The sequence below is a fragment of the Podarcis tiliguerta genome (genome assembly GCF_965153285.1).
Source record: "Podarcis tiliguerta genome assembly, chromosome: 11".
NCBI lineage: Eukaryota > Metazoa > Chordata > Lepidosauria > Squamata > Lacertidae > Podarcis > Podarcis tiliguerta.
The window spans coordinates 27626006-27638370 of NC_139544.1; the positions used below are offsets into that span (position 1 = coordinate 27626006).

Genomic DNA, 12365 nt, shown 5'->3' on the forward strand with positions numbered 1-12365 from the left:
TGCATACCCGAGGGTTTTTAAAAAAACAATTTTAATTACTAGAATCAAGTTCTTAAAATTTGGATAAAGTGATCTTACTGAAATAAGTATGTAGAATTTTGAACCTCTTATTTTTTTTCCATTCACTTTACAGGGCAGTTCTGCTGTTGAAAAATTCTGAAGATAAAGAGAAATACTGCATAGCAATGAGAAATTATGGCAGAGCACTGTGGTAAGTCTGCTTATTTTTGGACAAATTGTTATTTTAATCTTCACCTCAAATTAAGAACTCTTATTGCCAAAAACCTTTTAATAATGAATATGACTCTTACTGCATTTGCACATTGTGCTTCTACTAGGATATGTTAGTCCTGTGTCACTTGATACAATACGTTTTCATAGTAATAATCCATTAAGACATAATTTAGCATATATCAAACCTGGGATCTCCATTGAGGTATGAAACTCTGAGTGACCTTAGACCAGTTGTCCTCTCTCATTCCAACCTACCTTACAGGGTTCTTGTGAGGATAAAACAGAGAACAATGTACTCTACCTTAAGATTCTTGGAGGAAAGGCAGGGTCTAAGTAGTAAATAAATAATGAGGAACCCACCAGTATTTTAATTACTGAGATTTTCTGCTGTTTTCAAGGGGTGCAATGGACTGTCACATTGTAAATGGTTTGACTTGCATTAAGCAATTGCTCTTATTAGAAGATTGCTTCATCTGCTATATTAATTCCATAATTGATTCCGGACATTAATAGCCAAGATGCAAGCAGAACAAACGGCATTCTCCTTTGGATCCCAGCCTACACATAGAACTTAAATTGCTGAGCATCAGTGTTTGGATATTAGTTTTTGACTAGATGGGTATATATTTTGTATCATGGGTGATTGATTTATACAGTACCACCAGTGTGTATGGGAGGTCCCAGTCCCAGTCCCAGTTTAAAATTTGGCATGGGAAACAACAGAGAACGGGTAGGATAAGGGACGCGGAGAGGTAACATGTGGTTGTTTCAGTTGCATGTGCTTGGGCTTAATTGCAGTCTAGGCTAGAATAGGGTGTGGGAACTAGGCAGTTCTGCCCAAGGCTTCATGGAAAAGGTGGGCTTTGAAGAAGGATTTGAAGGAAATAAGACTAAAGGTGTTGTTGTTTTACCTTGATTCCTTATATTCTGATTGCATTTTAAATCTCATAAATAATACGTTTTCAAAGTTCATCAGTGGAGAAGCAATTTTTAAGGTAGCCAGGATTCAAACACGTGGCCTTACAATTTAAGATCAGCACCTTAATTTATACTCCCATGCCTCTGTCTTTATAGCAGTATTCCATTTTGAAACAATTCTACATCATTTCTGGAGGTGAATCGACCAATGCACTAAGTGTTGCTCACAAATGAACTACTACATCATGTCCAGTATAGTGGGTAGTAATTACACCTTATGGTTTTTTATGAAGCTCGATTGCACCAAACCATTTGTTGTGAGCTCATAATTAGGCCTGAAATTGATATGAATGAGTTTTGTTCTTTTTCCTTCTTGAAAGTGCTCTAGGTCATTATGATGATGCCATCCAGGCTTACTTGTTGACTCGTCTCACAGAATTTGATGATATTTTAGGAATTGCCCAGGCTTACTTCAAGAAAGGACATTTCCAAGAAAGTCAGAAGGGTAAGTGTTGCACATACCCAGGGTAATTAGTATGAATTTGCAACGTTAACTGGATTATACTGTGATGTAGAAACATGCATTAAGATCCCAATGTTTTGGGGGCTTTTCTATAGATAATCTTCTCTCAAATACCTTTCTAATGCATACAAATGATACCTTTTCTCTTCATACAAATGAGATGCACTGCAGATTGGTCCATTCAGTTGACCAAGCTATAGTATGAGGGCCCATAAATTTTGGCCGGTCTTAGCACCCAGCCAGAATTTGTGGTTGCCAGGATCCAAATCTTGACAAGGCAGGGCAGGGCAGAGTCTTGACTCCAGCATGACATCAAGCTTTTGCAAACCTCCTAAGCACAATAGTCGTACCTCGGAAGTCGAACAGAATCTGTTCCTGAAGTCTGTTCGACTTCCAAAACATTTGGAAACCAAAGCGTGGCTTCTGATTGGCTGCAGGAAGTTCCTGCAGCCAATGGGAACATGTGGAAGCTGCATCAGACATCTGGCTTCCGAAAGAACGTTCGAAAACCAGAACACTTGCTTCCGTTTTTTTATCGTTCAGGAGCTGGAACATTCGACTCCCATAGCGTTTGGGAACCAAGGTACGACTGTACATCATAGAATATTCCCAGCTCTCTTCCAGTATTGGAGCTGAAAAGTGGGAGCAGGAAATCATCACCACAGTTGCTCTATGCTTAGGAGACACCTGTAGAGATCAGGGTAGAATAAATAATCCCCAGCTCTCTTCCTGAGGCCTGCCATTGTAAGATTCATGATGGGGGGTCATCCTCACAGGCATGCTTCTGATGCACTCCAAACATCTGCAAAATACAACAGGGCACAAATCTGAGCTAGGAAAAATATGCTGGGTGTGTTTGTATCATTAGGCACATTGCATTTCCAAGCTCCTTGGAATGTCTTCAAAGTGCAGCACAACTTCAGGGATAACCATTACCTACCATCCTTTCAAGCTTAGGACAAGGCTAGTGTCATTATTTTGCCAGTGACACTTACCAAGATAAGTATGGCAAATGTATTGGTGGACTCCTGCCATTGAGTTTTGACTAAACAGCTTTTTCAGCTAGGTATTCTGTATTTGTTTGCAGTCAGCTCAGAAAGGGCAAAACTTGCTATTTCCAGTCATGCTCCTTCGGTCAAAAACTCTGTTTTGATGCACTTAGAAATTTCCATTCTAACCAAATGAGTGATATACAAACAGCCCATTACAGAATATGTTTTTTAATGTATTGTGCTGCTTGTCTTTGGGGAAATCAAGGCAATAGTTGTGCATGGTTCCTTTTTTCTGCTATTGTTTTGAATTTTTAAGCTTTGTTCCTATTTTATTACCAGCTTATGAGAGAGCACTCTCTGTTGCCGAATGTGAGCAAGACAAAGCCTATATCCTAACGGCCCTTGCAATAATGGAGTACAAGCAGGATCAAGTGGATGATGCAAAAACCCTCTTATTTAAGTGGTATGTAATAGGTTCTTGCATTTACAGAAGTCAATAATTAAAGTGATTATCTTGTACTGCAAAATATCTTCAGAAACACGCACACACAAAGGAACAACCCCTCCCCCCCGCAAAAAAACCCCCAACAACCCACATTCCTGTTAGCACTGTATATGCCTTACTAGCTACAAAATGTAAAGTAACAGTTGAGAAAAAAAGAATGCAACTTGAGAGGGAGTAGAATGCCCTACTTGAGTGGAATGGCATGATAGAGCCCTAAAGAGAAGCACTCCTTTTAGGTGGAAAGGGTCCACAGCAGCATTTTGTTGTAGACCCCGCAGTAAACTGAGTAGCTAAAATACCTCCTGATTGAAAGCAAGATGGGGATGCCCCAGAACAAGACAGCGGCTCTTCATACTAAGAGGACTTTCTAGGTATGCAGAAACACATAACTTTGTGAATTCGAAGAGAGCCCTGTTTAAAAATATCCCAAAACAGGATAAGAAGGACCCCTTCACTTTCTACTCTTACACACAGGGAAGGAGCTCATAAGGACTCCTGCTTTCAGGCTTCCTACAGGCATCTGGTTGGCCACTGTGAGAACAGGATGCTGGACTTGGTGGGCCGTTGGTCTGATCCAGCCGGGTCCTTTTTATGTTCTTAAGGAGCCAGAACTTGTAAAGATTGATTGACTCAAGCACTGAGAGGAGCTGAGAATGGAGAGTTAAGATGTCAGTTGAAAAGTCATTTTCTCTCTGTGTCTCTCTTGTTGCTGCTCCTCTTCCCGTCCCACCTCCTGGGCAGTATTCAGAGGTCAGAACAATATTTGTAATGTTCCTTTTCCAGATTTGCTGGAGCCAATATTCTGTTGCCGGTCCCACTTACATTCACCTATTTGGAATGTTTTGCATTAACTTCATTTTGCCCTATTTTTTTTTAATTTATTTTTTTAGTAAAATGTCTTTGAATAGTCTACAGTGGTACCTCTGGTTACTTACTTAATTCGTTCTGGAGGTCCGTTCTTAACCTGAAACTGTTCTTAACCTGAAACACCACTTTAGCTAATGGGGCCTCCCGCCACTACCGCCGTGCGATTTCTGTTCTCATCCTGAAGCAAAGTTCTTAACCTGAAGTACTATTTCTGGGTTAGCGGAGTCTGTAACCTGAAGCGTATGTAACCCGAGGTACCACTGTACTATGAAGCCTTCAGATGATGGCGCTGATAACTGGAAGCAGAAAAGGGGTGCAGAGATTTGAGTTCAGTACCAAAATGCAACATTTGTGGGGGGCAGACTTTGTTAACATGGATCAGAAATGCTTGCCTGTAGCCATTATGTAGACCTCAGATTTACTGAAATACCAAAGGATTCTGATCAAGTATTCCTCAAGCCTGGAGCACTTGGTAACCTAATAAAAGAAAATGTGAATGCTCACCACTGCAACACCATTCTTGTTTTAGCCATCTGTTGAATCACTAAGAGCATCCTACACAATATTGGTCATTTATCTTAGAGAGTAATGGTAAACATGCATCGTTTTATCAGGAAGGGCAAAGCAGTGTTGTAAAATGTAGACTTATTGCTCCAGAAGCTAAGTTTTATATTGCTTCAGTAAACCGGCTGTAATAAATGAAAATGAATATAGTTTCCATCTCCTGTTAAAAAGAAGAAGAAAGGAACAGCAGTCTTGCCTGGAAATAGGGGAGAACAGCCAACGGTCAAGGTTGTTTCACTGCTTTTCTTCATATCAATTTTCAGTCCAGTTTTGATGAGTCATGATTTTTAGGTCATTTTTCCCCCCAGTTGCCAACAGGAGATGTTGTAAGAAGTATAATAAAGCTGGTCTTTGCATTGATTTTTCATTTGCAATCAAAACATTAGCTACAAAGGATACTGCCTACAACTATGGAGGCAGAACAGTCACCATAGCTGGTAGCATTACACTGCCCCAGATGATCTCAAGGAGGTTGTATGTGAAAAGGTTTTTAGGGGGAAATATAATTCACAACTCAATAGGTTATGGGTTGTAGATTCAGCAGCAGGCCAGGAGAGTAGTGTCATGAAAATTAAACTTGGCATTGCCAGTAATGTGAATCTTGTATATCTGCAAGATTCTGTATGAGTGCACTAAAAAGATGTAGTTACTTGTTAGTAGTAGAACTTCAGCTATCTTGATGGACATACAAGGCTGACTTAAACAAAGTCAGACCATTGATTCATCTATCCCAGACCTATGTATTTAGGTAGAGGCCTGCATTCTTGACTTATCCAGTTAAAAGAAGCAATTGGTGATGGTAGGATCTAAACCTGGGGATCGTCTACGTATGGAACACATACAGCACAACATTGCATTCTACTCCAAGTGAACTGTAGCCCATGTGAACAACAGATCCTTCATGTTTTACTTCATGGTAATAGTAACCATTTATCTGTGTTGTACTTACAGCTCTATATTACAGGAACCTAATATAGCAAGTCTGCAAGCTCTGTGCGCTTTAGGGCTGATAAGGCAGGATGCTACACTTGCAACGGCAGCTCTGAAAGAATTATTAAAGCTAGCAGAAAGAAAGGATGATGTTTATGAGAGGTGCCTTCTTACATCAGCTGTCTATGCATTACAAGGCAGAAATCTGGCCGTTCAGAGACAAGTTTCAAAAGCTGTTCACAGGTATGCAACCCGTACTTTCCAAAATGAATTGTGTTGCGTTTGTATCCCTCTGTTCCTCCAAGGAGTGCTCTTTTGACATAAAACCACCCTGCAAGGTAGGCTAGGCTGGAAAGAAGCTTGCCAAGTCTGCCCTATGAGTTGCATATTTGAGTTGAGTTGAGCTGAGTAGAGATTTGAACTTTTACACTGGGGTATGTTCATTTTTTATTCAAAGTCAAACTTTTTCTTCTGGGTGTGTTTGTTCTCTATTTCATTTCATGGTGGTGCAGAGAGTTCTTATCAAGCCATTAAGTAGCCAAATTCTGTGAAGTGAACTTTCCCAACTTAATGTGGATAACTGATTAAATTTCAAAAGCACTGGGCACAATTGAAACAAATGAACCTGCTTGGAAACAGATTTTTCAAAACTCCTATCTCAGCCCTTCTTGTCCTCTCTGAAGGACCATTTCTCTCTTGCTTCAATAACTGAGGGTTATCTAATTATTATTTATTAGCTTTTCATCTGATAAAGCTGGAGTGTGTTGCAACTACCTAATCTTCATACTCAGTTGATTGCTTTCCCCATATTCCTGTTAAATATTTTATGCTAAAAATAGTAGCAGTGAAATTGTAACATTTCATGCTGCTCCTTTTGATAATATTTAATTTAGGAACAATCATCTTGTGTGTATAAAATCTCAGCACGGTATCTAATCAGATATCAACTAGTAATAACAAATTCACAACTGTGAGACTCATAGCTTAGTTCACCTCCAATGCATTATTATCTAAACCCAAAAACTAATAAATGTTTGCAGTGAGCTCTATTGCACTCCAGTTCTGTTATCAGGAGTACAGAAGTGTTCAAATTTCAAAATGGCAAGAAAAAATAGTTACTTTCTGTTCTGGCTAAAAATAAATCCCAACTCATTTGATCAGATCCATCACTAATTGCAACTGATAAGAGAAATGTTTTTTGATCTTGAGTAACTTTTGCTCCCTTATTTGAAACCTTGATTTGTCAGTATAATTTTGAGATTTAAAACTTAATAACCTAATTGTTATGTATGTTGCTCTTAGACTAATTCCTCCACTTGATTATGTCCCCCCCCCCCCAAATTCTTAAACTACTAGCATTTTATAAATGAGGGCTTCCTTTTCTGCCTTGTAAGTTAGAAGTTTCTGACTTGGAGCAATCACTTAGAGAGCAAGTTGTATAACTTCAGTCCATGTTGATTGGTTCTGCTACCGCATACGATGGCAATTTAAAACTGCTGTGCTCTTTTCTCTAGCAACCCAGATAATCCTGCCCTGTGGTCTCTCCTGTCCCAACTGGTACCTCGGTATACACCACAAAATGCAAAGGTGAATATGCATAGGTTGAAATAGAATCAAGGCATTTATTTGTATACTGAACTATCATTAAATAAATAAGAACTTGGCACCAAGAACTGTGTGCACGACTGTTAATTGTTTAGACAATTGCCCTTCAAGATGATCTGCTTGCCAAATTGGCATTAACGTTACACATTCCACTGTTTTACAAATAAGTTTATAGCCTCTCTATATATCAGTTGTGCCATTAGGTTGCATTTACCAACCTGTGCAGAATTCCCTTCACCCTTTGTTCCTCTTCTCTGAAGGGTAAGATATAAGGATGAATGGTCGCTGCTACTGCAGAAATCACTCAGCACATGGAATTCCCTGTCTCAGAGCCAAGCTGGATACGATGTTTGTCGCATAGCTTGCCTTTGCATAGCTGGTTTTTCTTCTACAAGTAGTTGGGGGGGGGGGGACTAAATTGGGACCATGCCATGGTTGTGGTGGGCTTTTTAACACCATGCTCCTGCCTCATTCCCAAAAGGAATTGTCTCATGCCCGCAGGAGGAAGGCTTTCCTTCCAACGCAAATAGGGTGGAGAGTGCTTCTGCCTCTGCTTGTTCCCTCCATGGGATGGAACATTGTCAGCAAATATGTAGAAAAAATGAGAGGGCCAAGGGAGCAACTTACAGCTTGATTCTCTCCCCGCCCCCATCATTTTAAGAAGTCAGAGTATTTAAACATACAAACTTATTTGACATTTCCACATGCGTACATCCAAAGGGCAGAAGAATTATCTGACTTAATTGATGCCTCAGACTTGTAATACTCTGTCATACCATAATCAGATCAATATTTTATCTTGCAGGGTGGGGCTGCTGCAGGAACCATTGCTCATATTCACGATTTAAACCACGGAAAGGTTAATATCTTCCCTTATCAAAATATTTTTCTACATCGAGAATTTAGACTGATGCTTTTCATTAGACAAGGAATAAATTTAAAGTTCTCTTTTTTGCTGTGCATGCACCCTTATTTAGAGAGCCTTGCTGAACACTGCAGTTAATCAGTTGGCGTTAGGATGCCACACAGCTGAAAGTAAAAAGAACAATCCATTGAAGAATATCCAAAAGGCAGTCCATCTTTCTCCAGGTAACTTTTACTTCTAAATCCTTAATTTTAAATCAGATTCAGGGCTGTAGCTGAGTAACGTAATAAGTTAGTTTTTCTGGGACACTAAAAAATCTTGGCTCTAAACGCTGATTCATAGAAAGTGAGGTTACAGATAGCCCACCACTCTTAATGAGCAAAGGCAACATTTTCATAATGAACTCACCAATTTTATCTGTTTGCAAAATGAGCAGTTAACTGGATGATGATGATGATTACTACTACTATTACTACTCCACTTTTTTCCAAGGCAGCTTACAGATAAAAAACAGAATTATTTAAAACCATAGAAATAATTAAAGAATTAAACATTTATAGAATTAAAACTGAATGTCAGTTTTTTAGTATCTTGGGCATGCAAACTTCTGGGGATTTATTCATTTTCTTTGGTTTTGCATCACTAAGTACACTCTCTTGTATAACTGCTTAGTGTACCTTGAAAATGACAGTTCTCTCATATTTATTTCAGATAACCCTGCTTCTTGGGCTGTGCTCCTGGCTGCTTGTCATGCTGAAAACACGATTGTTTGCCTGCATAATACACAACCCAAGAGGACAGATTTGGAAAAAACAATTGTAGCTACAATCTCAGCTAAAAGTAAGACCTTGCATTGTTACAAATAGTTACTTATGAGAGGAAACCTTTAGAAATTTTTCTTCTCATTTGAAATGATTAGTGAATGAGAGTACCACTGTTATCAATGTTGTTGATTTATAAAAAATGTAATAATGAATACCACTTTATGTAGGTGCAGATTGGGCTTTGACAAATAATGACCTTTACATGTTTTCTAGTCAAAGATAAGGATCTTCCAACTTCTTATGCCCAAGCTCTTGAAGAATGGTCTCTTTTCCAAGCTGTTACTAGCTTAAATGAGACAGGTAGAACTTCGGAAGCTGAAGCGCTCTGTACAAAGGTATGTATTAGTAATAACTCAGTTATCAGCAGTTAGGGTTGCCACTTGTCCTGTATAATACAGGACTGTCCCGTATTTCAATGTTAAATGCTATGTCCTGTATTGATACAGGTTTGTCCTGTAGTTCAGGTCTTCTCTCTCTTTCTCTCAAGTTAGGGATCCTCTTCAAATTCATGTGTGTGAAAGGGTGTTTGAAAGGTCATGCATTTAACTCTGAGTAGCCAAGCACAGACAGATTTAAGAATGCATGAGAGTAAAACTGTATCAAAAGAACAGCTGGATGCATGGCTGTAGTTATTACAGGTGTGAGAGTGATTTTAGTTTTCCTTAAACAGACAAGTTTCACTTCAGAATTGCTAATAAACGTATTAGCTTCAAATGGGCAAGCCTTTGCCAGTTTTCCATCTCTACCACAGTAAAAGAAATAAATGATGTGCTGACTCTTGTCCCTAGCCAATATTGCGTAATAGCTGAGAAAAAAATTAAGAGACAAGGTCACAAAGGTGCAATGAGCTTTCCAAACTGTGTGTTGCGACATGTTAGTGTATTGGTTGTAGTGTGTAGGTGTGTCGCACAAGCACTCCTCGCACTCTTCCTGGGGCTGCAAAGTGGGTATTTTTACCTCTGGTTTGCTAGTAAAACTGAATTACTGTGTCACGAAATGATGTGTGTCCAAAAAGTGTGTCACCAACTTGAAAAGTTTGGAAAGCTCTGATTTAGTGAGTGATTTCTGACACATTTCAGTTGTCTTCTTTAGGGGGATTTATTCCAGGAGCTGGCCAGACACAAATGTTATTGCTTCTGGGAGAATATGTTTGGAGTCACATCTCATCTGTGTAATGTTTGTGTCTGGGTTTGTTTGGCAGCACAGTTCTTTTGCCAAAAAGTACTGGGAATTATTAAATGTCATGGTGATTTTGGTTTCAGTGGGGAAAGTATTGACTAGCTTGTTGAAAAAGAACTGTATCTTTTGAGCCTTCTCCTCTTGCTTTTTTCCTGTTGTTAGAGAAGCAACACTATTCCCCCCACCCCTTTTGCTTACGGATTGACAGATGAGCATGCCGTAGTTCCTCTGAGTCACTCCAAGTTACACTGTTCACATGAAGGCACTACTTTTCTTTGAAACTGCTTCAAATGATGTTCTGTGTTCAACTCAAAATGTTGTTTGTCTCTAGGGATTGAAAATTTTCCCTGAGCAGCCAACTTTATACTTGCTTTTAAGGCAAGTTCAGTGCAAACCACTTTGGCAGTCTCACAAAGAGCTTCCTGATGCAATCTTGGAAGAGCTCCGGAAGGCAGTGATGTCCAACTCTACTTCAGTTACAGCTTGGCATGTAAGTTTGGGTGTGCTTTTTTGCCCTGCGGTTTTGGGTCTCTTTATCGTATGATCACAATGTGGTATAACAGCAGCTGGTAGTACGAAAGTTGAGAAACGCTGCGCTTGAGAGCTGCGCCTAAACACAACCTAGAAGTAACTTCCATTGAAATCTGTCTGGAAAGCAGACAAAATCAGCTCGAGCTTTTTTTGAATCACACAAAACTTGGAAAGTCTCAGCCCATGGGAGCTGTTCCGCCACCATCAGCAGCCTCTCATGTGCCCTTCTCTACACTTTCCTGTGCTTACCAGATTGTGAGGTGAAGCCAGGAGGAAGGCAGACTCAATGAGCTTGAGAAAAGATGGGCGAGGGCTCTTTCCATGCAGTTAATGGGAATAATGAGGTGTAGTTTTGTATTCCTCTTGCTTCGTTTTATAGAAGAAACATTTTTAAAACAAGTTCCCTGAGTTCACATAATTAATGCATGTTCTGAGCATACTCAGAAAAGCTCTCATTGCAGAGATTCAGGAACTTAGACTCTTTGAGCTGCTGTTTCCTCTCGCCTCTCCCAGCTCTTAACTTAGCAAGCTGGGAAGCGATGTGAGAAGGAAAATTGGTACAATACTGAAGCTGCACTATTATCAGCAGAAATAAAACGGGGAGGGGGAGGGCATTGGTATTGGCTTATAATAGCTTGGGCGTTTCTGAATGAGGAGAGTTGTTCACACAGGCAAACACATGTGTGAATGCTCCTCTGGTTTTCCTCCTGGCTTCTTAGTGCTTCTGATCCCTGTTTATATTCCAGTATATTGAAATGTTGAGTTCTCTGATCCATGATTCCAAAAAGTTTCCCCTTTTGTAGTGCTGGATAACCAGTGATGCTTATTGGCTGCCATGCTGGAGTCATCCAGAAGAGGCCAGCTAGGGTCACATGACACAGATTTGATTGTCTTTCCCCCAGTTCTGTCCCTGCCTCACCTCTGCTTCAAGGCTTTTCACAGCAGCAATTCCTACCACCAATTCTTGTTTCTTTCTTCATTCTATATACTACTCAGCACTTAGCTTTAACTCAGCATTTTGTCCTTTTCTTACCATAGCTCCTGGTCTTAAAAAAAAAGATCATTTCTTGTTTTACTTATTTTGTCTTTCACCTTTTCTTCACTCTTGACTATGACATCCATTGGAAGAAGCATCTGGAGCTACCATTTGTTAAATGAAAGCCTTTAAAAATAGTGGGGGGGGGGGCAAGCCTGTAGTAGACAGATATTGTGTACTGGCAGTGGTCACCAGTGGGGCTAGCTCAAGTCAGATTGCAAAGGGGATTGTTTAAGTCCAATCATGAGAGAGACAAAGGTGCATCCGATTGTGACATGGTTTTTTTGCAACTGAAGCAAGCCTTACAACTGAGCTGTTTAGCCGTCGTGGCACCTTTGACATCACACTACTTAAATCAATAGAAGGTTGACATGACAGCCTGTAGAAGAACAGATACTGCAAATTAATTTTGTATCAGCACATTGGTCCTTGGAAGCTTCTTCAGCTGGTCGTTTAGAATTAAAGCCTTGAGATTTTCTCTTTGATGCCATTTTTGTGCAGATAAATGCACTTGATACATTGCCCAGAGTAGATGGCTTTTTGCATTTTATTGTTGCAAGCAAAGATGTTTTAATGTCAGAGCCAAGAACTAAAAGAACAAAAGGTAGTTAAGCACTGAGCTGTTGTTTCACTCTTTCTTGGCAACAAAAGCTTTAGATTACAGATCTGCACAGGGAAGTCATTTATGACTAAGAATTTTTCTGTTCTCCCAGGAATCCGCCCCCCCCCCCATTCACGTACTTCCCCTTTCCTCCTTTGAAATTCCTCCACTATTACCACTACTAATGTGGG

General features: G+C 39.8%; 1 protein-coding gene across 4 annotated transcripts in view; it reads left to right on the top strand.

The window, feature by feature from the left end:
* The window catches only part of SKIC3 (SKI3 subunit of superkiller complex), a 43912-nt gene that overhangs the window by 23137 nt on the left and 8410 nt on the right, over positions 1 to 12365 (top strand). For all 4 annotated transcript variants that reach the window (XM_083403630.1, XM_083403632.1, XM_083403631.1 and 1 more), the window contains exons 28-37: positions 134 to 211; positions 1533 to 1657; positions 3007 to 3130; positions 5555 to 5776; positions 7048 to 7120; positions 7944 to 7997; positions 8116 to 8227; positions 8715 to 8843; positions 9041 to 9162; positions 10338 to 10496. In XM_083403630.1, coding sequence (XP_083259756.1) covers positions 134 to 211; positions 1533 to 1657; positions 3007 to 3130; positions 5555 to 5776; positions 7048 to 7120; positions 7944 to 7997; positions 8116 to 8227; positions 8715 to 8843; positions 9041 to 9162; positions 10338 to 10496 — 1198 coding nt within the window. The remainder of the gene's footprint in view (positions 1 to 133; positions 212 to 1532; positions 1658 to 3006; positions 3131 to 5554; positions 5777 to 7047; positions 7121 to 7943; positions 7998 to 8115; positions 8228 to 8714; positions 8844 to 9040; positions 9163 to 10337; positions 10497 to 12365) is intronic.